Consider the following 25524-nt stretch of genomic DNA (forward strand, 5'->3'; position numbering starts at 1 on the left):
GTTAGGAAGTATAACAGTTTGGCACATAGCTTATGAAAGCATGCATGGCCATCTTGTCATGAAAAAGGTTATGCAAGCATGCGTAGACTTAGCCTATACTATTCTAAACAATTACTAATTGATTTTAGTTTATTAAATCATTTATTTATTTATTTTTTTAAAAAATAAAACCAATAAAATATTATTTTAAAATATGTTATACATATTATGATAATTTGACCATTTTAGAACTCGTTTTTATTTATTTTTTAATAATTATACAAAAAAATTATTTTTAAGTGGTTAATTAAATGTGACATATTTTTTATCTTTAAGCGGTTATAATACAAGTTGTACAACTTAGAGATTTTAAAAGCTCATTTTTATAACAAAAATAATAAAACTATTATTAAACGGGTTAATTAGATGTGACATCTTTTTTAATCTCTTAATTTTTTTAAGACACAAGTTAAACAACTTGATAGTATTAGAATTTGTTTTTTTTTAATAATTATTCAAATTAAAGCAACTCGTTTTGGTCATATTTTTTTCTTTAATTTAAAACAATTTTCTTTAAAAAAAAAACAATTTTTTAAAAAAACATTCTCTATACATAATCGACTTTCGAACTTAAAATTTGGTTTCAAATACCAGTTTTTCTATTTTTAAGGATTTCCCAATATTTTCTGATTATAAAATTAATTTTGGTGACGACTCTATTGAATTCGAGAAACACTCGAAATTTTAGACCGCGACACCAATAAAATAAAATAAGAATAAAAAATTAAGCATATGGTCTTAGAAAATATTATTTAAAATATAATTCAATAAAATGTTAGTCTTTATAAATTTAAAAATTATATTTTTAGTTTATATAAAAAATACAACTTTTTAATTTTACAAAATTATCATTTAAGCAAAATTTTAATGTATATTGTTTAGTCAATATATATCAGATATATTTGTAACGATATAAAACGTTTCTCCAAAAATTTCAACTCAAAACTTAATTTTTTAAATTTATATTTTTATATTGACTTTAAAAAAAATTAATATTTAGTGTATTTTAATTTTTTTGCGAATTTTTATAGATAAATTTTTCATAATATTATAAATGTGCTTGTAAAAAAAATTAAAAAAATTAAATGATTATTATATATTTTATTATAACAGAAATTAAATTCGTGTGTAAAATAACTTTGTAAAATATATAACATTAAATTTATTTTTCATGGGATATTAATGTTTTTTCGGAAATCTTCACCTTCCACATAGACGTCCAATTCCCAAGGACATGTAACGACATATTCACGCTTACAATGCACATTCACATAGATATTTTTTACAGGTTCGATTAAGGTATTCGTGCACAACTTATTAACAATTATAATGCATATTTTTTAAATTGTAAGTGATTTATTTATTAGAGAAAAATAATTTGTTTGTAGCAGGATTGAGTTATCAATCTCCTACATAATATTTCTTCAATGTACAAGTATATATAAATTTGTATTGAATGATCTTTCTATTTTTTGGAAAATCATCTTTTCACTTTGAATATTTAAAAAAAATAAAAATCTTAAAATTTATTTTATATAAAATGAGAATAGTGGACATGAACCGATAGTGTTACATTATTTAAAAGATATTTATTGACTGTGAAGCTTAATTTGTGGTCATATAAGATAAAATTAGTGATATAATTTTAATTATAATTAATTATTTTTATAAGTAGTTACTTAGAATCAGGGGGCGATGTCCTTATCCCTTATCCGCGTCCCTGTCTCTATTTATTTGGTTATCACTACCAATCCCAAACGCACAATTCATTCTTCTTATTCGTTAGGGTTTTCTCCACCCCTTTTTAGGGTTAGGGTTACTTTCCCCATTTCCAGACCCAAATCAATTTCCAAACCATAACAACCCGCTCCAAATTCCTCTCTTATTTCGTTCCAATCATCAATCAATTACACAAAAAAACTAATCGCACTTCGAAACCATGACAGGAAAAGCGAAGCCAAAGAAGCATACGGCGAAGGAGATCCAGGCAAAGGTCGACGCAGCCACGACAAATCGCGGCGGCGGAAAAGCCGGTTTGCTTGATCGAACGGGTCTTGAAAAAGGAGGACACGCCAAGTGGGAGTGCCCTCACTGCAAAACGACAGCACCTGATGTGAAATCGATGCAGATTCATCACGATGCTCGTCATCCAAAGATCCCTTTTGAGGAAGAAAAGCTTGTTAATCGTCACGCTTCTCTTGTTCCTGAATCTTCCAAGCCTCGTCCTGGTGTTCGTGGTAGCCTCAAAAAATGATCTCGATCATAATCATCATCGCTCCTTCATTCACGGCTTTTACTATAAGTTCTATTTTGTATTTTTTTTCTTATCAAGTGCTCTTTTTGGAGGGTTATTGAATAATTGGGTCATGGGTATGCTTAGTTACTTTTATCTTTTTTTTTTTTTTAATATGAAAATGATGCATTTTAGGTGTGACTTTGATGATGCTGTGTATGAAGTGTTGCGGGGAAGGGTTTTTTATGGGAATGGGATTGAGTTGTGCTGTTATTAATTTGGCCCTTCTTAAGCCTGGAATGTACTATATTGTCCCCTTGATGGCAGCTATAATATGATCTTGCTATGTTACTACTTACTACTAATATCTCGTTCTGTCTTCTCATAATAAGCTTGTTTGAATTGCTAGTTAAAGGTTATATTATTTTGTGGTCATGGTTACGTTTTTGTGATGAATTCTTTGTAAATGAGATTTGGTGAAATTTCTATGATGCTTTCATTCATATGAGTTAAGGGTTGGTTTTATGCTTAATGGGTGATGCAAAATTTGTCCTGCAGTTGTTTTAGAGTGATAACAGCAGATAGTGGTTTGTTGAGAATCCGTTAAGCAATTTGATCAAATTCTGCTAAAGCTTCTTTATAACCGGTATTTAAGAACCCCGAACTAAGTTACTAGGCAGTAATACACTCTATAAACAATGGATTTCCTAAATCTATTGAGAGCTAATACCTATCTAGTTAGTTTGTACAAGATGTGTTTAAATAAGAGGAGTGATTAGTGAGTGTTCTCTTTGTCATTTTGATTGAGTTGGGTCTTTGTTTTGCATAAAGAGGCGAAGACCTTAGAAGCTATACAACAATTGGTATTGAGAGAGCTTTTCCTATGAAGATTGAATGGCTAATGGTGTTGCTTTTAAAATGTAATTTGTTAAGCTTAAAACATCAACATGATCTTTATTCGATGCTTTTGATTTATTGAATGCAGTGAATGTGTGATATTTTGACCTTAGGCTATCAATTCAGGTCCATATTATCAATTTTGTCAAATAGCCGCCACAGCACCAGTAAAGCGGAAATTTGAATAAATACATGTTTGGGTAGACATTGGTATTAGGCACCTAAAATTGTTTATGTGAAATTGATTTTATGATCAAATAGAGAATTATTTCTATAAGTTCTTTACTATATTTATATTGTTATAAATTATTAATTTATAAGTTACATGAAATCTAGAAGAAGAAAAAGTTGATTGTGCAGTAGCATGTGATTTGTGCAGCAGATTGACATTTTGCTGGAAAAGCGAGTTGTGTCGTTAGATACAATAAATTGGTGTGAGACCCCAATGACGTCTCCATCATATGGTTTCTTGAATGCTTGAAACTAAAAACAAAAAAACAAGAATGGTGATGTACATTTTGAAGGCTGAACATTGAATGTCAGTTACAAAAAGATCTATCAATTTTTATTTCTTATCCTCCTATATATGGTAACCACATTTCTAATGTACGATATATTGGTCCTTGATCAATTATGGATGCATCACCCAAAGTGGAGTTGATGTCATGAGAATAATGACAAGGAACTCAATGTCAGAAGCATGCAGAATACATTGTTGTTGCTGCCATAAGGATATCAAATGAAGCATGTGGAATTGCGTTGAGACGTATAAGGAAACAGCCATGAGGTTGTTCAGAACTTTATGTGAGGTTGTAAGTTTTTCATTGAGAGTGATACATTTAGATGTTGATCATGCAAAGAAATAAGATCACACTCACATAATGGTCTCCCAGTGCAAATTTTTTCTTTTTTTGGGTATTACAAAGTTGAAGACTTTATTATTTATAATTAATCCATTAAAGACTCTGCACATAAAACAAAGGGACTTGTTCGTTCAAGTTCGAACTTCCATTAATGACTCTTGTGCAATTCAAGTTAGAGTTGTCAATTTGACAAGTCTCCTAATTATTGGCGCCTCTCCACATGTTGCAGAAGCAAAAAAAAATTATAATTTAAAAGACCCCCAAAAAGAAAGCTTCACCCCCCTAAAATTTTGTGAGCTTAGTGGACCTATAGGCCCACATTAAACAAAACCGTTTTTTTTTTTATAAAAAATTTTGATAATTATTTTTTTTTATTTTTTCACCAATAAAAAAATGTAGATTATTTTTGAAATTTTTTTTTATTCGAGAAAAAAAATGAATTTTTTCGAGAATTTTTTATTTATTTTTCTTAAAAAAAAATTTGAGAAAAAAAAATATTTTTTTTAATATTTTTTTAAAAAAAATAAATTTCGAATATTTTTCAAGAAAAAATCTCAAAATTACCAAAATATTGGGGGCCTATAAGCCCCCCTAAGCCCCATGAAATAATGGGCCGAGATTTTAAAAAAGTTATTTTGTTTGGGGGCCTAATATTAAGGGTTTAATTAAAAAAAATTAAAGGGCCTAGCTTGAGGGTTTTTTTGACAGCTCTAGTTCAAGCTAAAAAAATGCATTCGCTGGGGTTTCAATCCCGTACCCTCAATAGAAGGGATGCACCATTAGTTATTATTAAAATTAGATGTTAACTCGCGCGTTACGTGGATATATTTTTGTTTGTTTAATTTAAATGAATTTTAAAAAAATTAGTACGAAGTTTTTTGTCTTAATTTAATAATTATATCAATAATATATATACAATTGTACCAATTTAGTAATGTATTTGATAATTAAAATTAAGAGATAGACTCACCTGATATACAATTGAATTACAAAATGTATCACTTTATTGCTGAAATTAAAAATGATTAAAGTGAAATAGGTGGAAACACATTCATCGTATTTTACTTTATTACTTTATTGTTCTCTTACTCGATCATTTTAATCATCAATCTTTGTGGTAATTGTGATTTTTTTTATTTAGTTTAAATCGGATATACTAGAATTTTAATTTACAAACATTCAAATTGTTATTAATATTAATAAAATAATCATAATTATTAACATTTTGGTTTCAAAACCGAAATCCAAAATTTATAACAATTCGGTATACTTATAATATTTATAACATTTTGGTATACTTATAATTGTTTGACAATTAATATTTTGTAACTAAAATGTTAATGATTATGATTACTCTGTTAATATTAATAATAGTCTGAATGTTTGTAAATTAAAATTTTAATATATCCGATTTAAAATACAAAAATTCACAATTATCACATAGATCGATGATTAAAATGATCGAAACCATTAACTTTAATATTTGAAATTTGAAAAATTTCAACAATATATGCATATTTGTCTTTTGAAATTTAAAATGATCAAATTTACTTGTTCCAATTCATTGGCACATATACTTGAGTCAAACTTTTTCAAGTGCAATTTGTAAACTACTCTACATATACTACATCGAAATAAAACTAAGAATATGAGACACACAAAGCAAAGTGACACTTAAAAACAACAAGGAAAAGAGTTTAGAAGGGTGAGGGAAAAAGTATTGATGTATAAATATATCTTGTCATAGCATTGGAAAACACAAATTTCTGGGAATTTCCATGTGCCATTTGCTTTGGGAATTTCCATGTTGCAGTGACAAAATTTCATGTAAGAAACTATATATAACATTAAGTCACTATAAGTTAGATTGATTTCAAAGATTGCATAGATTAATTTAAAAATGAATTTATGGCAGCAAAATCAGAAATGGACAAAGAGAAAGAAAATTTTTGTTACAAGGAACAAACCTATACCTCTTTCAGGGTATCTTTGGAGTAGAGTCGGCGATTTCGAAGAATTTCCGCTGACGAACAATTGATTTTGCGAGGATGGCGAAGTAGAAGACATTGATTGGGGAGTACACAAGAGGGAAGAATAAACTATTGGAGGAAGTCATTAAAAAAATTAGGATTTAGAGGGATTAAAAAAGGGAAAATTACTTTCTAAGGTGTACCCATCAACTTTTTTGCTGAGGTGGAATATGTTTGCAATTACTATGAGGTGGTAGAGGAGTTTGTTTTAAATATATATAACAAATTTAGATTTGATCTAACTCAATTATTATAAAACTAATTTGTTAGATGGTGATGTCTCTTACTTTTGAAGTCACTTTTAAGAAATATTGCATCTATTGTGAGACTATTGGAGTGATTCTGGATGGTCCAATAGATTTTGGAAAAATTAAGATATCATTTAAAATTTTGAATTTGATTTAACTCAACCTTCACAAAATAAATTCATAAGGTGAGGGATGTCTCCTACTTAAAAAAATTTCTTTCATATCATATTTCATTTAATATGAGATTCTTAAGGAAAATGACTTAAAATAATGTCTATGTGAGTTACAAAATGAGAATAGGGTTGTCGGTGTGTATAAAAGAAATATCGACAAAAACTGTAATACATATTGTCTAGTTCCAAAATAACAATATCTTAATTTATTGAGAATAACCTACCAATAACTAGTTACAAAAGAAATTCACCTACCAATACCAAGAACTAGTTACAAAATGTCTGTATGGAATTTGTATGACACTAACCATATGTCAGTATTGTTTCAATGAATATTTAGAAAAATTGATACAATATCAGGACAAATGAGCTTAAAAAAACTATAAAAAAAATCCAATAGAACCTGTTGTTGCTAATAGTTGTAAAAACAAGATTATGAAGGGAAATTTTGCATGATACTTTGATAAATAGATGGTGATGCAGATGCTGATGATGGTGGAGTGAGTGTGGGACTTGCACGATCAAGAGACGGCGCGCATGCGTTATATAAAGATTCATCTTTCAGCTCCTGTTTAGGCCTTAGGAACCCTGGATCAATGTCCTTCCCCTGCTGCCCTGAAAGGAAAGACTGGACAGAAGAACTCATTGGTTTTACTTGGTTAAAATTAATCCCTGCTAGAGAATAGTTTCCAGCTGAGGGAAGATTCAGTTGTAGCGGCACTGGAAAATCAGGGAACATCATCGGTCCAGCTTGACGTGCAGCACCGCGGTCAGGATTCATTCCATAGTTGCAATAAGGTATGGTATTATTCAAGGTTGCATATTTCATTTGGGATATGGAGGAAGGTCCAAACTTCATATCATTACTGAAACTTCCAATCAAACTAGACCGTAGAAACTCATTGCTAAAGTCAGGAGGTTTTCGGTCGAAATTAGTCGCAAGCAATTCATGAGCTTCAGACTTCGGGAAACTGGCCATTTGCGCGTTAGCGCCACTGGGTGGTAAGCCACCATCACTTGAGTTTATCTGATTGTTGTCATTATTATTACTATTACTATTATTATTATTGTTATTATTATTTCTAGCCGTCGGAACCGCATGGTTATGTTTTCCCTCATAAGTAGTTATAACATATTTTAGATTGTGTGAAGCCCTTTCCACATGTTTCCTTACAGAACATCCAGCACTTGTGCATTTGTAGTAGCTCCTAGAAGAGGGATGAGAAAAAGGTTATATGCATACTAGCTTATAAGCTCAAGTGAAAAATGAATGAATGCTATATATCATAATATGTTGATACAATTGCAGAGTAAACAATCAGTTTGGTCTCTATATGTGTGCAATGATGTCACTGTAGTCCTTGAATGAAATGAAATTACAAAAACATCATCAAGTGTGTCTTCTATTAATTTTGTGTACCAAACTGACTAACGGAAGACACATTCGTCGAAGACTAAACAGACAAACAAAATAGACAACCAATGATGTTTTTGTAATTTTGTAACATTCGTTGACTATAGTTAATAGTGAAAGGGTCTCACACATTTAAGGTCCAAAATGGTTGTTTAGGGACAACTGCAAGCATTGCCTTAATGTGAAAAAATTTAATGCAAATGAAAAATAAAGAGAGTGAATTGAAACACTTGAATACAATGATGACTATATTTCCTGCTAAACACAGCAAGTGCATAAAGAAAAGCAGTATCACACTACCTTGGGTTTGGATTCCCTTTGACAACCTTCTGTCCATACTTTCGCCAGCGATAACCATCATCAAGTATGTCCACTTCACTCTCGATTTGGACAACCACTCGCGGCTCGCGAACAGCCCTGGAAGGCACAGCTGTTTCAACCGGACAGCTCTCCTTCTTCCTGGAATAGAAAATTAAAAGTAACAACATATATAGGTTGTCTTTCTATTTGTACTGCCAATACCAACATGAAGACACTATCATATAGAGTAGAGTACCTTCTTTTTGATTCTGATTCAGCATCCTCTTCAAGTGCTAAGACTGCTTGACTAGCTCCATCTTTATCACCATCATGATTACCATGTGTGGAAGAAAGCTCCAGAGTGTCGTCCGTTTCAAACATATATCGAGATCTAGCTCTCTTCCTCGACCTAGGATCTGAAACCTCTGTCACAACAGAAGTTGAGGATGTCCTTTCTTGACCATCAGGCTTCCAATCCAAATAATTGTGTTTTGTATCTTTTACTTGCGGCTGAATATTTCTCCAAACAGAATCAGCATCGACTCTGTTACATGTTTCATTAGCTTCAGCGATTTCCGACATCTCATCATTAGAAGGTACCGATGCTCGACGACTAGAAGTTGGTTTTGCATGGTTATGAGTACCCTTGTAAATAATTTCTGTTATTTGTCCATCAAGTGATCTTTCCACCTTTTTCTTGACCTGACAATTAGTCTGAGTACATTTATAGTAGCTCCTTGGATATTCACTACCTTTTACCTGTTTTTGTCCATATTTTCTCCAGTTATAACCGTCTTCTGAGGTCCTTACCACTCCTGTTGCATGAGACGTCTCTTTCTGTTCTGCTTCTAAAACTACTTGTCGTCCGACATCTTCGCTATGGATAGAATTTTCGGGCAGACTGCTTTCATCGCTAGCTTCTTCAGAACGAGATATCGGTATCTCAACATTATTGGTATCAGCAATCATATCATCTACCATTTTCACATCATTGTAGAAATGGACTCCATTGATTTTAGCAAAATAGTCATACGATAAATCTTCTGGGAATGAAAAATCTAACCGTAGCTGATCTTGAAGAAGCATTTGGTTGTCTCTATGTGCTCCTTTTACCTTGTGGAAATTACTAGAAACCTGGTGAATTCAAGGTAAGAAAAATATACATCTATTGTTAGAAAAATATCACTTAAGTCATAAATCGCCTGCTCCCTATTCTTCACATATGACAGAAAATTGATTTTGATTGGAAGTGAATTTGACACCCTGAATTATGTTTGGATAATGAACTGTTATAGTTCTCTTACTATCTCGGCTCATTATCTTAACCATTTCGCCTCTGCTCGTACTTGTGATACTTGGATATCTTAGATCAAAAATTGTTTTTGAGTGTCTGGAAAAGCTAGAAATCTTGGGTAGAATTGATTTTGGAGTTGGAATCAATTTTATGGTTAAAAGTCAAACATCAATTAATGTGTTGTCAAACCAACCCAAAAACCAAACATGGGCTGAACTATTTATTGGGTGCATATTTGGTTTTATGGTGGGATCGAAAAAATCAAAGTAATTTTACAAAAGGCTTTTTTTTTTTTTTAAGTTACAACAGTTATGGTGTAATTTTAAAAAATCACAATTGTGCACCGTGATTTATCAATAGAACCGCAAAACCAAATGAGCATCGAAAAAGGAGACATATTATTAGTGACGGAATAACACCAAACATCAAATATTTGATAAAAAATATTGACAGGTCCATGATTAAAAGTAAAAACACGATACAATATCCTTATTTTTTGTTTATGAACAATCAAATTACATAAGGATACCTGATTTAGAGAAGCAGAATAGGGAGGTAAAGAATTAGGATCCAAATTGGGTTGAATGTTGAATTTGAAAGAGGAGGCAATATCAGAGGCAGTAGGCACATCCATATTCCTTTGCTCAAGTGTGACAGAAGTGAGCATTGATCCTTCATTAGTCAGAGGTGGAAGCATCATGAAACTCCCAGTCGTGGGAGAAGGCATGGCCTAAAACACATATAAAAACAACTATTTAAATAAAAAAATCAATATTTTTTCCTTCAATTTTTGAGTCTGACATGATTGAATCACCATTTTCGTTCTCGAAATTTGTAAGAGTCGAACAATTGGGTCTCAATATTTACGACATAGCCAATTAATAATTAAAAAGGAAGATAATTAATCAATTTAGTCGAATTTAGATCGTAAAATAGAGATCAAAGAAAATCTGATAATTGATTAATGACCATCAACTTCAATAACTAATTTACAATTTCATAAAACTACGAAAATTTAGTCTCTACATTTACAAAATGATAAAGTAGTCTCTGGGAAAATGAATTGATTAATGACATCAACTTGAAAAACTAATTTAAAATTTCATATCTATATATTTACAAAATGATAAATTAACCACTGAAATTAAAAACCTAAGTCAATTTAGTCTAATCAAATCTCATCTCATGAATTCGGATCAATGAAAACTTAAAAGACAAAATTCGAAAAATATATTCCAACTAAACATGACCTAAGTCCTAAGCAACTCAACATATATTGTTAGATGAGAGAGAAACTAAATTGATTGATGACGATGAAGTTGAAGAAGTGATTTGCAATATGATTAAAATGAACTGGTGCAATTACGAAAAGAAAAATACCTGAGAATTTGGCAGCATGATGGGGGAATCAAGCAATGCAGTAGGACTAATTCCAGAAGGTATTGTTAGTTGTGGCGATCGAGCTGAAGGAGAAGTTAAAGGATTCATTGCAACACGAAAAAGTGCTGTGTTTATCCTTGCTGCATTTGAATTGAAACCCCTTCTTTCTGCTATGCTTCTTTTTGGTGAAAAATCAAAAAAGTCTCCACCTTTCGTATCAGATACATTGTTTCCATCAACCCCATTTTTTTTTTCATTAATGTTGTTGTTTTCTTCCATTTTTGCTTGTCACTGAAACTCAACTCACAAATATTAATTACAATTGAAATTCAAATTGAAAATCAATTCTTTTGTTATCTCAATGTTGATTGTGCTTCAGCTCCAGAGAGTGAAGCTCAAACCAATTAAACTGAGATTTTTTAATGCAATCTTTGTTTCCCTTACACATACAAACAAAAAATGGAACCTCACTCCACATATAAATATACACATATCACCCAAAAGCTCTTGTCTTTATATGCTTTTCTAAAGTATAATAATTATATATAAAAAAAAATAATAATAGTAATAATAATATCGGATTTTGTATTATTATACCAAAATTATAAATATGTCGATTTATTTTAATAGGGCAACCAATGTTACGTGACACACGTGCGTTTGCACATATATTGTGTTTTAGTTACGCGACACGTGTTTGCGCAAGTATTTAATTAGTTAAGAGCATATTTTACATGTTCACTAGTAACCATAATATTCATTTTAAGATAAAAAGAAAAGCTTAATATGAAAGATAATAAGAGATTATTGTTAATAGTAGTTTCGTAATATGAGAGAGAATGTGGAAGAAAGGGTTAGTAATATTAATACACGTCAAAGTTGATATAAAATGATGTGATCAATTGTTAAGGAAAAAGTGACATGTGAAAAATCACAAACCCAAACCATAACCACATATTGGTAACCTCATAAACAGTACTTTATGATGTATGGAATTTAGTTGTGGTTCCATCAAATCTATTAGCAACCATTTTCGGATCTCGACCATTAATTCTTAGATTTAGATCTCAACAATAAGTCGCTCCATATATTCTCAACCAAATATTATTGTTATTTTTATTATTATTAAATTATATGAGTCATTACTTATTAATGAATTAATTCTTGTAGTGTTATTTCTTGTCTCCTTCGGTGTCTCGATGTCATAAGCCACAGTCTTATCTAGGTACCAAATACTAATCACTTTTTTTCTTGCTATTGTTTATTCGAGGATATTACCATATGCATTACCTTTATTTTCATTAAGAATAAAAATAAGCTTTATGATATTTGATATTATTTAAAATATATTTGTAACAATAGCTTTTTAACGTAATATTAAAATGGAAAAATAAAATAATATATGTGATGAAAAGAAAGGAAAAAGTTTAAAACGTATTTATTAAGATTAGAATAAAAATATTTATTTAAATTATGCATAAAATTTAATTGATATACACCGTCGATAATAAAAATTATATTGTTAATCAATCATACCAGTTAAATTATTAAAATATTTCACTTCAATTCTAACAACTTCTAAATACCAGTTAAATTATTAAAATACTTCAATTCAATTCTAACAACTTCTAAAATCATGCACAGGTGATTGTCATTTGTTAGCATTTTATAATACATTTTACATCTAAGTTATAACAAAATTAATCTATTATACAAATAAAAAACTTTTAATTTCATTCATTATCTTATCATTTTTCTAAATAAGGCGACAACTTACTCCATTATACATAAATCATTTAAAAAAATAGTATATATCAACTTTTTCTTGAACAGATTATCAATTTATCATATAAAAAAATTACTATGTATAATGCAAAATTAAAATATGCATTATTGTTTTTAACTAATAATAAGGTTTATGTCGTTAATTAAAATGTAATTCATGCAGGAACTTTAAATATTCTATTGAATGTATTGGATAATAAAAAAGAAAAATAATATATGTCATAAAAATAATGGAAAATATTCTATAAAAATGTTGGAAATTTTTTACAACGTATTTAATTAATTATATTAATGGAAAACGTTTCTTTAAATTATATGTATGAATGACTTTTAGATCCATAATTTTCTTCTCAATTCTTAATAGGTAAAAACCAACAACTTACTATATAATTGTAAATACAAAATTTTAAAAATTAAACAAATTTTTTATTTCATTATCTTGACATATAAAAACTTTCTATGAAATTAAAGCAAGCAATAGTCTTGTACCCAAAAAAAAAAAAGCAAGCAATAGTTTTAATTAATTATATTTTATGACATTATTAATTTATAGTATGATTCATATATTCATGAAACATAAATTATTTTTTTGACTATATTATAAAATTTGAATAAAAAATTAACCTATATAATGAAAAGAGTGAAAAAGCTTAAACATAATTAATTAGTGTTAATAATTATTATTATTTAAAATAAATATATTCAAATTATAAATAAATGACTAGTAATATCCATCATTTTATTCCCATTTCTAAAAATAAAGCAACAACTATTTATTTTATAAATAAAATAATTTAAATGTAATACAAATATGAAATTAATTCATATACATTATCAGTATAAAGAATTTTTATACTCTTAAACAATCACAACAGCTAGATCGTTAAAAATATTTTACTTTTACTATAAATAATGTTAATGAATAATTATGATACGCTAATACTATAAATTGATAATGCATTACAATTAAATTCTACAAATATAGAGTATCAACTTTTCATGTATAATACAAAATTAAATATTCATTAATTTTACTTTATAAAAAAAGTATATGAAATTATGACGTCATTAAAATATAATGCATAAATTTTTATTAATTAAAACATATTAATTATTATGTAAAAATTAATTAAAACATATTTAAAAATGGTAAATATACTCTCACAAAATTAATTAATATACTCTCACAAAATTAATTAATACATATAACATTATTTAATATTATTTTTAAATAAAAATGGTAATTTACTCTCACAAATTTTTAATATATTCACATTGATGCATTATATAAAAATGGTAAATATACTCTCACGAATTTTTTAAATATTATTATTAATTAAAAATAAATTCATCAATGTGATAAAAAACAATGGGGTTTTTTTAAAACATATTAATTATATGTTATTTAAAAAATTATGTAATTTCTATCTATATAAAAATACCTTTTAATGTCTATCATTTCCTTCTCATTTTTTAAATAAGGAAACAATTTGACAACTAGTTATATCATAAATAAAGTATGTTTTAGTCAAAACATAAATAATGTACTTTAAAAATTAAATAAATATATATATTATTATCTTTTTATATATAAAATTTTCTATCTATAATATGAAAATAAATATTTATTAGTTTTATAAATAATACTATATGTAACATTATTTAAAACATAATTTCTACATATAGAAATATTTTGAATATATTATTGAAATAGAATAAAAAAATAAAGTAATGTGATGTAAAAATAGATTTTGTTTTTAAGTGTATTTAATTAGATGGAAATTATATATATAAATACACATATTCTCCATTTTAAATAAATTATAAGCAAAAGTTGGTCAAACTATGTATATTAAGAAATGTAGTTTATTATATTTAATATTTATGTAATTTATTTAGCTACCATGATGTTTTAACTCAATAATAATAATTTCACATTATAATCTTAATCTCAATGAACAAATTTTAAATTATGATGTAGCTGAAAAATAGACATTATATCACTTTATATATTTAATATTAGTTTATCTGTTTCTTAATGTTTTTTTTTTTTTTTTTGTTCTGATTTAAAGACACCTTTCGAAAAATTTAAAAAGCAACCCTTATCATTAGGATTGATAATGAGTAGAACTTAGCTAAACTCAACTACTAAGAATTAATTTAGCACGAAAATCGACTCGAGTTACATAGAAATAGAAGCACTTTTTTTTAGCTCAAATTCAACTTAATTCAAGCTCGTGGAAAACTCGATTTGATTTGTTATCTCAAATCACATAATTCTTTATAAAAAAATTGATTGTTGACCTTTAACTATTGTTTTTATATAAAATAATTGTCTAAATTAAAAAATAAATAAAAATGCAATTTTTGTCTCATTATTATAATAAAACTGCCATTTTAGTTCCGTTAATTTTTTTTTTTTTTTTTTATTTTGATTCTTCCATTTGCATAATTTTTGACAGTTGGATTTCTTCTCAATTTGAATTTTAATTTGATAACGTGACAATCAATTTAATTTTGTTTACATGATAATAGAGATGTACAAGATTTAGTCTGTCCCGCAAACTTATCTTGAGTCGTAAGCAATTGGATGAGTCTGATCCAGTCCCAAAAAAAAATAAGTACAAAAAAATAAAGACAAGACAATGATAAGGTAGAAGAAGGACTGAGTTCGGATTATCCGTCATATCTCAAATTACTTTAAAGACAATTGATTATTTTTTTGTTATTATTGATTCACTATCTCTAAAAAAATTATCAATCGAATCATTAACTTAGTAATTTATAGATTGTAAAACAACATTATGAGTTACTACTCTTTAATGAATATCACTTATTATTAGTTTCTTTATGTTTAATTGTTTTTTCTAAAAAATAGTTTAGGAATTATTATTTGGTGTCTCGTCTTGAGACCAATCTGGTATTCTCTTTATTTTGTTTCGTCTTTAATGAACTAGCAACACATTGAATTTGATCAGATTAAATGACGAGTTATGGTATAAAATTTGATTCGATCAAATATTTGGACCGAGTAAGAGACATATCAAACTCAACCGAACTCATTTGTACACCCCTAAATGATAACGTTGGAAATTAGGGTGACCTAGAATTGAATTTAAAAATACCACTTTAATCATTTTCAAAAATAAAAATAACTAAATTTTTAAAATTTATTTTTTTTACTTTAGAAATTTCCAAAAATTACAACAACAAAAAAGTTTTTTAAAAATTACATTTTTTTAATTAAAAAGTTTCTGAAAATTAAAAAAATAAATTTTTTTAAAATCCTTTTTTGTTTTAAAATTCTTAATATATAAGAAATTATTTACTTTAAAAAAAGAAAAGTCATGAGCTTTTTTTTTGTTACTTTTTTTTTTGTTTTCAAAATTTTATAGACACAAAAAAATGTATTTTTTATTATTTTCAGAAACTTTTTGAAACAAAAAAAAAAAGTAATTTTAATTTTTTTGATTTCATGAATATTGAAAAAGTAACCAACAATATTAAAATAATTTTTTGATGAATTACTCTAAATAATAACTCAATATATGAACATTGAATTTTAAAACGATTATGATGAATTACTAAGTAAAATAATTTATTATGAAAGTAAAAAAATACAAAAGTAAAAAATACAAAAGTAGAAAAATATCTTCTCCTAATATCACATAACACTTCAGTCCATTATTAATTTTTTTTTTTAACTTAGTCTTTCATTTAATTTTAAGTGAACAATTTGATCTTTTATGTTTTAAAATGTTAACAATGTTATTTTTTTTTTTACAAAAACTCATCAAAATTTCCAAATAAAAATTCATAAAATTAATTATAATTTTTAATATAATACAAATTTTATTAAATTTATAACTCAAATATTCAAATAAACTCATTTTTAATTTTTTTTTATATTTTCTAGACTTTTGTAACAAAATTAAGTAAATGACCAAATAAAAAAATATAAATAAAATACTAAAATATAATTTGAAATTAAATTAAGAGAATGTATGAATCATACATACATACATACATACATACATATATATATATATATATATATATATATATATATTCGAGCTAACCTGTAACAAAATTATCGATGCCCTTTAATTATAGTTACTTTTTACAATAATAAACAATATAAAAATAAATATTAAATATATCTACGTGAATAATTAACTTTTTACTATATTAAATTAATTAATAGCTAAATAGTGCGTGAAATTTTTACAATGAGGTTTAAAAAATTAACACCAATAATATTATTAATTAAATTGAAAAAATGCATTAATTTGAGGCCTAAAACGGCTATTTTACTTGCAACTCCAACTCATTTGATTGACAACTTTCTTCATTTCTTAACAATAAAAATATTTAAAAAAAAAAATTAATTTTATTATTTTCAAAAATATATTTGTATTAACTATTATTTTTATCTTATTTATATAATAATAGTTTCCTTTAAAAATCTCTCATCAAACTAAAATAGTTTACTTCAAAATATAAAATAGTTTACTTCAAAATAAAATGAGCTCATATTAATATAAAAAATCTCTCATCAAACTAAAATAGTTTACTCCAAAATAAAATGAGCGCATATTAATATAAATAATTAGCGTGTTAACTTTAACGCCCCTAAACTTAAAGATCCAAATTAACAATCATAAATTCAAACCAAACCACAATCTTTTGTTGCATACTATCTCCCAATCTTCATGCCAGAACGAATCAACATATAATAGATATATGTATTTGTACCAACAACAAAATTTAGACATGATAGAATTTTATGAGGTACTTATTAAATAACATTAAATGAAGAATTTGATCAAGGTGGAATATTAATAGTGTGAAATGTTCTTAACATAATAACATGCAATTACAGCTTACACAAGTTCATACAAACTCCTAAGTGACCATTGGCATTGGCAATATATATAACAAAAAGTTTACACCAAGAGCAATTCATCAACCCTTTTAAGAGTAACTAAATTTAACCTATGCACACTGATTCAGAGTCCTCAACATCAACATCATCATCATCATCTTCTACAGCAACACTAGTTACATCTTCTCTAGTAGTAGTCATGCTAATACTAGAAGCTGATGAGCCAATTGTTTGTGGCATAACACGACCACCATGTGTCAGGATACTCTTTCTCTTGCTTTTGCTAAGTCTCCATTTCCTCAACAACTCAGAAACCTCACTCTCATCATCTCCTAACAATTCTCTAACTTGTAATTCTTTAGGTTCTTCACTTGTCACTTCACTCACCCTTTGATCAAAGAAAGATTCTGGTGTGACTAAAAAGATGAGTGGCCTATAGCAACATAGTAGAAGCATAAGTAACAGAATGTAAACATACAAGGAAACCCAAACATAGAAAGTCCATTTCCAATTCCTAATTAATTCTTTAGCCCAAGGTAGGTGAGAGTTTAGTACAATTTCAGCTTCATATAGTTGTGGAAGAGATGAACTTCCTGATCTTGGATGCAAGGTTACTCTTATAGCATTGGTTCTTTGATTCTCTTCCTTGTGCCTTAATAATTTTACATTGAGTTTCTGAGTTTCAGCTGAGATTCCTAGGACCAAAGGCAGACCCATCATAACTGTCCTTGCTAGTCGAATCGGCGAGCTTCTAAACCTTAACATGCATGGCTGGCTTGATTTTGCTATCACATTTCCATTTACTGATACGAGTTCTGCTGTCAACTGCAGAACAAATCTTATTGATATACATTTTTGTGGTAAATGGTAATCATAATATTAGGAAATGTCAAAAAGTGCGGGTGTTAAAAAATCCACTTAGTATTATTCTTGGTTTTTCTCCAATTTTGAAGATTTCTATGTTATATCCTTGGGTTGTAATTATGTTTCTTAATTTCTGTTGTCCAAAACTATGATGATTAATCTAAGAAGGTTGACACACTTATAATTAAACGAAATTTAAGTGACAATTAGGCATACCTGAAAAACACCAAGTTCCCTATTGAAGTCAGATTCAGGCATCAAAAGGGACAAAGAAACAGAAAATGTGTGACCAACTGGAACACGTATATGTTTTTTCTTAATGTACCCCCCAGAAGCACTAATTCCACCATTAAATGAAAAAACAGCTGTAGGGTGAGCATCGGTGTAATCAAAATGCAAACTTTCATGAACAATCACAGGTTCCTCCACCCAAAACCGAACCAACCCCACACCAACCACAGAAGCCAAAATCAGAACCAAAAACAGAATCATGCACACATATGCAGCACTCAGAAAACAAAGCAAAAGTTTCTTCAGCAATACTGTGCTACCATAAGCTATTTGGGAAGGAGCACTTTCTACTGCTGATTCAACCATTTCTTTGGTTTCCTCATCATGGTGGTAGGACTCAGATGTCACTGTGGAAAGAGAGTAGAGAGGGGAAAAGACAGAGCTCATGGTGTTGTAGATTAAGTCTGCTTGGAAGGATAGTAGTTTTGGTACCCAATGGAATGGTGTTGGCAAAACAGAGTCTTTTTGGTTTTCCTCCATGAAGATGGAATGTAGTGAAGTTTCATAGATAAGATAAGGGTAGTTAGGACTTGAAAGGGAAAGACTAAAGATGGAGAAAGAAGAGTCATGAGACAGATGCAGTGCTGTGGCAGCACACCAACACGTGTCTTTTGCATGAGAACAAGACTATTGTGCCGTGGCAATCTGCATGAGAAAGAGAAACATGTTGGTACTTGCATGATCTTCATATTTTAGTTGTTTACTATATTATCCTGGCATTTTAATCTGGACTAAATTTTGAGTTTTGGGCTTTATTGGTAAAAGCCCTGCATCAACAAAAAAAAAATTGGATTCCCATGATGATATATCATATCGAATTCTAATGATGTTTTCTGGCCCTAAACTTGAAGAGAGTCACCATAACCTGTTGCTGACTTCTCAGTTCTCACTATGAGAATCAGGCACGTAAGAGATGTTTAGGAAAAGTACAGCTGCACAACCGACAAGGAATGGCAGCCCTTCAAAAGTAGTGAGTGATGAATAAAAAATGGTTAGTGTGACTCACTTTCTACCCTGTAAATCGTAATGGCTCACAACGGCACAGACATTTCATATGCATAGCATCATCTCTGATACCTTTCCTATTCCTGTCCAAAGTAGTTAGAGGCAGAATCAAGTTGCCCCATTCATTACCACAAGGCCAAATCCCCCCTACTGCAACTATTTAATATATTTTATATGAGAATTTCGAATCTCAAGAAGATAGCTTTACAAAGGAGTAAAATTTTATATATCAGCACTATCAGTTATATATTGTATACAAAATTTATACATAAATTTTTTATTACTGTACGGTAATGAAGCTGAAACCTACAACCTCGTGTCTCATCTCTAACTCACTCCCAGTGGCTTGTCATCAAGAAAGATAAATCTAAAACTGTGAGATTCTTTAGGAAAGCTACAATCAAGCTATTTTGATACGCGACAAGGAAAGATGCATCATACCAAAGTTACTGATCTTTCCTTCTATCGGTTCTAGACAACAACATCATTCTACGGGAAACAAACAACAAAAGACATTACCATCAATTATCAAAATATGGACATGTATAGATTTTGCATTTCGATTTCACCAAACATTGTAACTCAATTATGGGGAAGAAGAAAAAAAAGCAAGTTCTCGTGACAGCAATTGAAAACAGAGATAAAGTTGGGGTATAAAAATAAAATGGACAAACACAACCTACTTTCATTATCATAAGAGACTAATAGGGTTACAATTTTGTGAAAGCAAGGAAATTGGGGTCAAGAAACACAAATACAGAAAACACTGCACTAAGACATGCCTTGCCTGGCAGTAAATATAATCCAAACACATGAATTGAAATCAAACAGAAAGCTCTGTTCGAGATATAAGAATTCCATCAGTGTCTGCATAAAGCCATTCTCCATCACTGATCCTTGTCCCAGCAAAAGTAATGGGAACATGCTTTTCTCCCATGCCTTTCTTATTGGCTTTCATAGGATGAGAAGCAAGAGCTCTCACACCAATATCACAACCATTAATCTCATCAACATCTCTTATACATCCATTAACAATAATACCTGCCCAACCATTGTTCTGTGCTTGCACTACAGGGTTACCACCCAATATAGCACAGCGCAAACTGGCACCACCATCCACAACAAGCACTCGTCCATTGCCTTTCTCTTCAAGAAACTCCCGAACCAAGACATTGTCTTCAAACACCTTCAAGGTAACTATAGGTCCGGCAAAGACTTGTCTTCGACCGTAAATCTGAAAAATTGGCTGAAGGGCACGAAGCTCCCCACTCAAAATTAACTGTGGATTTGCATCACACACTTCAGCAGTGGTGACCAAGGCCATTTATTTCAACTAACCTGCAACACAACAAATACAAAACAAATTTCACCTTCAAATCAAACTTTCAAAAGCTCTCCCATTTAAAGTCTCTGGATTGAGAAAACATTTTCATTTATTTTCTGTGTTTACTTTTAATTACAAAAATAGTACCTTGCTCTTGTTCTCAATTAAAAGTGAAAAAAAGAATTCAAACCAAACATATCCTTAAATGTTTTTTCATACACTACACACTATAAACTTACAATGACATTTTCATAAGCAAAGAATAATATACTCAATCAATTTAATTGAAAAAACTGTAGTAAGTCAAAAGCAAATCCAAACTTAGGAACACACATATCTATATATGAATCTGCATCAAAAGTATATGGTATGATAAGATTCAATATGAACAATGGTTTAATAAGAACACTACACAACTCAAGCATGATTCAAATAACACAGAGCATCAAATTCATACACTGCAATTATTGAGTATTTAATTTTATAATCCGAAATAAAACAAACCGTGAATGAATAGAGAAGAAAAAGAAAAGAAAAGAAAGTAATTAATATTAGCATGTATCCATTATATGAATAAAAAGAAAAAGAAAAATCAGGCGATCGAGATCTAAGAAAGAATATGTAGGTGATGAGACGTACGGATGAGGAAAGAGATCTGCAAAATAGAATGGAAATGGAAAAGAAGCGCGTTGGATTGGATTGCACAGTTGACACTGCCAACAGTCTTTGAAGAGAGAGAGAGAGAGAGAGATCAGTCACGTTATCAACATTCAACACCACAATGTCTACCTCACACTTCAAAATCAGAGAAGGAAATATTTTGATACATGCCTCTTAAATTAATAAATTAATCTACAGTACCATTCAAAATTAACAACACTATCGGATTGGATTAAATTAATAATTATTCATCTAAGAATGACTTTACTATATTTTAAATTTAATTTCAAGAAATTATGAAATTTTATATTCTATTTTATTTTAAAATAATTAATATTTATTCATTAAATTATATTTAAAAAATAATTATTTTTTTTATCTCGATCGTACTTTTTTCTGGTTTTTTAAATGACAAAGATGATAAATTTATTAATTTTTATTTAATTTTTTTTAAAGAAAGTTAAAGATTAAATTTATTGATTTTTCTAATTTTTAAATGTTATGGATTTGGATTTGTAAGTTATAGATTTGATAGTTTATGAGTTTGAAAATAATAAGTTTGATGAATTTTTTAAATTTTTATATTGAATGAGATAAAAAGAATTATGAGTTTATGAATTTGACTATGAGTGAGAAGAAAGAGATAATAAAATTTAACATTTTTTAACATAAACTAATAAAAATTACTAATTTAACTTACAAAAATATAGTTAAAAGAACCAAACATAATAAAGAAATAATTAAAAAACTAAAACGAAATAAAAAAAAAATAAGTTAAGATATTAAAAGAGTAATTTAGTTCTATCTTATTTCACTTTTTATTTGTCTCTTAATAGTTAATACAAGATTGTAACACCCTGTTTTTCTAAGCGAGAGTATATTTTTTTTTTGAAAGAAATTAAAATAAAACAAAGTAAAACAAATGAGGAAATGCTTTTGGATAAATAATTGAGTCATTATAATTTACGCAGCGGAAAAGTTTCTTCAATTATAAACCCAAAACATTTTTACATAACATCAAATGGTACATGGAACCCATCCAAAGATGATATCAAACTGATAATATTTGTATAAGTACAGTTTTCCAAAACTAAAATACTCCAAACCAAAAGGAAGGACCCCTAGTCCCTATACATCATCCTAATCTGATCATCCTACCAAAAAGCTATACACCCTGAGTAATCTCCACGCGCCCCGTGAGATCCTCCTAACGCAACAGCAGTCAAGCGTTCCCATCTCCATCCCTGTCCGTAGGGTACGAACCAGTAGGGCCGTCCTGACTCTCATCTGAGGGCAAAGCCCAGATTTCCACAATAGTGTAAAAGGTCACCAACCAGAAAATAACAGTTAACACATAGCAATTAAGTTTTTGAATGCTCAAAACAACTTTTCAACTAAGCATGCACCTTAACAGGATTTTCAATATGCGAAAAGTTCATACAGTACATTGCCAATGAAAATGAAGGTAAAATGCAGTTCTCGATCTCCTAATTAACACATAATAAAACAAGACATGGATAGATTCATGAGCAATTAATCATACAACTAAAACTGAGGATTTTCACTGAGCCAATCGATTGGGCAATCGATTGGGGTGAAGATTTTTAATGAAAATAGAATCCTGGGCTGAATCAATCGATTTGGCAATCGATTGACAGGATAACGGAGCCCCTGACTTAATACCAATCGATTTCCAAATCGATTTCCTGAAGGTTTTTAGTGAAATTTTGAACTCTGGCTTGATTCAATCGATTGGGCAATCGATTGACAGGATAGCTGAGCCCCTGACTTAATGGCCAATCGATTGGGCAATCGATTTCGAAAGGTAATTTTCGAAAACTGATTACAAAATCGATTGGCTAATCGATTTTGTTCATTTGGCCAAGCCCCTGACTTCCATCCAATCGATTGGGAAATCGATTTCCCTGATCATTTTTCCAAAAATTCATGAATTAACCTAAGTCATTCCTAATCAAGTTCACAACTTAACACTTAGCAATTTCTACGCGATTACCACGGCAATTGGGATCTCGATAACCATCATACTTACACACAATAATCAACACATAACACTTAGCATTTTCAACGCAATTAACACGATAAATCAAATTCAAATCACTCAATCATAAAACTCAATCAAACACGACTCGTGTGCCAAGCACCCTAATGCAATGCGTATATGCCAAAATGCATGGACTCGGAATTCCAAACCAAAACCCTCCTCGAAGGGCCGTAAATCATAATTGTACCGCCTATCGCAGGCCAAAGTACCAATTACCGAGGTGCCACCTATCACGGGTCAGCACGATTTACTAAAATGCGTAAATCATAAACGTACCACCTATCACGGGTCAGTACAGTTTACCGAGGTGTCACCTATCACGGGTCAACACGATTTACTAAAAGAAAAAGCGGGAATCGTAAACGTACCGCCTATCACAGACCAGTACTGTTTACCTAGGTGCCACCTATCACGGGTCAGCACAATTCACCAAAAATGTAAATCGTAAATGTACCACCTATCACGGGTCAGTACAGTTTACCAAGGTGTCACCTATCACGGGTCAACACGATTTACTAAATAGTAACTCGTAAACGTACCACCTATCACGGGTCAGTACAGTTTACCAAGGTGTCACCTATCACGGGTCAACACGAATTACTAAATAGTAAATCGTAAACGTACAACCTATCACGGGTCAGTACAGTTTACCAAGGTGTCACCTATCACGGGTCGACACAATTTACCAAATGAAATGCATGAGCATACACAGACTCCATTCACAACAATCGTTAAGCAAATGCAGATATTAAAAGATTCCCCATTTTTAATACCCATTTAACTTAAACGACTTTCAAACAACATTAATTAAATAAGTCATTAAGAGATTCCCCGTTCTTAATACCGATTTAACTTAATGATTTTCAAAACAAAACGTTAAGCAAACAGTCATATTAAGAGATTCCCCATTCTTAATACTCATTTACCGAAACGATTTTCAAAAACGATAGTTAAGTAACCGAGACATTAAGAGATTCCCCATTCTCAACGCCCAGTTAACTTAAACATTTTCCTCAAATACACATTAAGTAAACCGAGGTATTAAAAGATTCCCCATTTTTAATACTCGTTTAACTCTAATGGTTTTCAAATTCCACAGAAACAAATTCAAACATACTTTCACATTCAAACCATAATTCACAACAACCACACCAATTAACAAACATCAAGTACGAACACACCAAATACAACGAACACAAATCACGCAACATAACACCCAGATACATCAAATTTCATTTACCACGAAACATTCATCACTATAAACAAAACCTAACTCTAAGGTTTTTACCCATAACGCACTAGTTTCGTTTTTCCCCAAATCGATACATTTAACCCTAACAAATTCCTTCCCACACAACTACAGATAAGTCCCTAATGCAAGCTAGAAGTTTGGAAGGAGCCCTTACCTCAACGTTAGCTTTAACGTGCGTTTCCGGTACCGCGAGAAATTCCGGTAAAATCTCCGCTCGCAACGCCGCTTCCAAATTAGTTCACTAGCACCGTAGCGTGGTGGTGAGCAACTTTCCCTTCTATCTCTTCGAGAAAAGAGGTTTGGATCTAGAAGAAACGGAGGGGTTTGTGTTTGGATCTCAAAACCGTTTTTCTTCGTTTTCGAATCAAAGAGGAAGAGTGGAGTTGCGAAAACCTTGATCTAACTCACACCCAACCTTGGGTCACTAGCTTTGAAGAAAAGGAAGCAACGAAAACGAAAAATGGAGAAGGATGGATTTTTGGGTTGCTTGCGTGAGGCTCAGAGGAAGGAGATGGAAATTTTAGA

At 29.8% G+C, this 25524-nt stretch overlaps 4 protein-coding genes across 4 annotated transcripts; 1 reads left to right on the forward strand and 3 right to left on the reverse strand.

Annotated features, from left to right (window-relative positions):
* The first annotated feature begins 1663 nt into the window (after positions 1 to 1663).
* On the forward strand, positions 1664 to 2630 carry LOC101508199 (protein METHYLENE BLUE SENSITIVITY 1). The gene has a single exon (XM_004492780.4). It carries the CDS (start codon positions 1979 to 1981, stop codon positions 2291 to 2293), a length of 315 nt encoding a protein of 104 aa, XP_004492837.1. The 5' UTR covers positions 1664 to 1978; the 3' UTR covers positions 2294 to 2630.
* A 4028-nt stretch (positions 2631 to 6658) lies between these two features.
* Positions 6659 to 11342, reverse strand: LOC101508522 (WRKY transcription factor SUSIBA2-like). Its single transcript, XM_073365794.1, has 5 exons — positions 10872 to 11342; positions 10021 to 10221; positions 8454 to 9331; positions 8198 to 8356; positions 6659 to 7691 (listed from the first exon to the last, which is right to left on the reverse strand). Exons 1-5 carry the CDS (start codon positions 11148 to 11150, stop codon positions 6917 to 6919), a joined length of 2292 nt encoding a protein of 763 aa, XP_073221895.1. The 5' UTR covers positions 11151 to 11342; the 3' UTR covers positions 6659 to 6916.
* Positions 11343 to 17476: 6134 nt separating this feature from the next.
* LOC101508835 (seipin-1) lies at positions 17477 to 20223 on the reverse strand. Its single transcript, XM_004492781.4, has 2 exons — positions 18622 to 20223; positions 17477 to 18366 (listed from the first exon to the last, which is right to left on the reverse strand). Exons 1-2 carry the CDS (start codon positions 19174 to 19176, stop codon positions 17647 to 17649), a joined length of 1275 nt encoding a protein of 424 aa, XP_004492838.1. The 5' UTR covers positions 19177 to 20223; the 3' UTR covers positions 17477 to 17646.
* A 143-nt stretch (positions 20224 to 20366) lies between these two features.
* Positions 20367 to 21836, reverse strand: LOC101509157 (putative 4-hydroxy-4-methyl-2-oxoglutarate aldolase 2). Its single transcript, XM_004492782.4, has 2 exons — positions 21665 to 21836; positions 20367 to 21039 (listed from the first exon to the last, which is right to left on the reverse strand). Exon 2 carries the CDS (start codon positions 21023 to 21025, stop codon positions 20525 to 20527), a length of 501 nt encoding a protein of 166 aa, XP_004492839.1. The 5' UTR covers positions 21026 to 21039; positions 21665 to 21836; the 3' UTR covers positions 20367 to 20524.
* Between the last annotated feature and the right edge of the window lie 3688 nt (positions 21837 to 25524).

The sequence above is a fragment of the Cicer arietinum genome, chromosome 3 (genome assembly GCF_000331145.2).
Source record: "Cicer arietinum cultivar CDC Frontier isolate Library 1 chromosome 3, Cicar.CDCFrontier_v2.0, whole genome shotgun sequence".
Lineage (NCBI taxonomy): Eukaryota > Viridiplantae > Streptophyta > Magnoliopsida > Fabales > Fabaceae > Cicer > Cicer arietinum.

Coding starts and splice junctions, on each gene's coding strand:
- LOC101508199 (XM_004492780.4), top strand. CDS start 1,979: ATGACAGGAAAAGCGAAGCCAAAGAAGCATACGGCGAAGGAGATCCAG.
- LOC101508522 (XM_073365794.1), bottom strand. CDS start 11,150: ATGGAAGAAAACAACAACATTAATGAAAAAAAAAATGGGGTTGATGGA. Junction 10,222..10,871: donor TCATGCTGCCAAATTCTCAG/GTATTTTTCTTT, acceptor TATGTGTTTTAG/GCCATGCCTTCTCCCACGAC. Junction 9,332..10,020: donor ATTCTGCTTCTCTAAATCAG/GTATCCTTATGT, acceptor TGAATTCACCAG/GTTTCTAGTAATTTCCACAA.
- LOC101508835 (XM_004492781.4), bottom strand. CDS start 19,176: ATGGAGGAAAACCAAAAAGACTCTGTTTTGCCAACACCATTCCATTGG. Junction 18,367..18,621: donor GGGAACTTGGTGTTTTTCAG/GTATGCCTAATT, acceptor TTTGTTCTGCAG/TTGACAGCAGAACTCGTATC.
- LOC101509157 (XM_004492782.4), bottom strand. CDS start 21,025: ATGGCCTTGGTCACCACTGCTGAAGTGTGTGATGCAAATCCACAGTTA.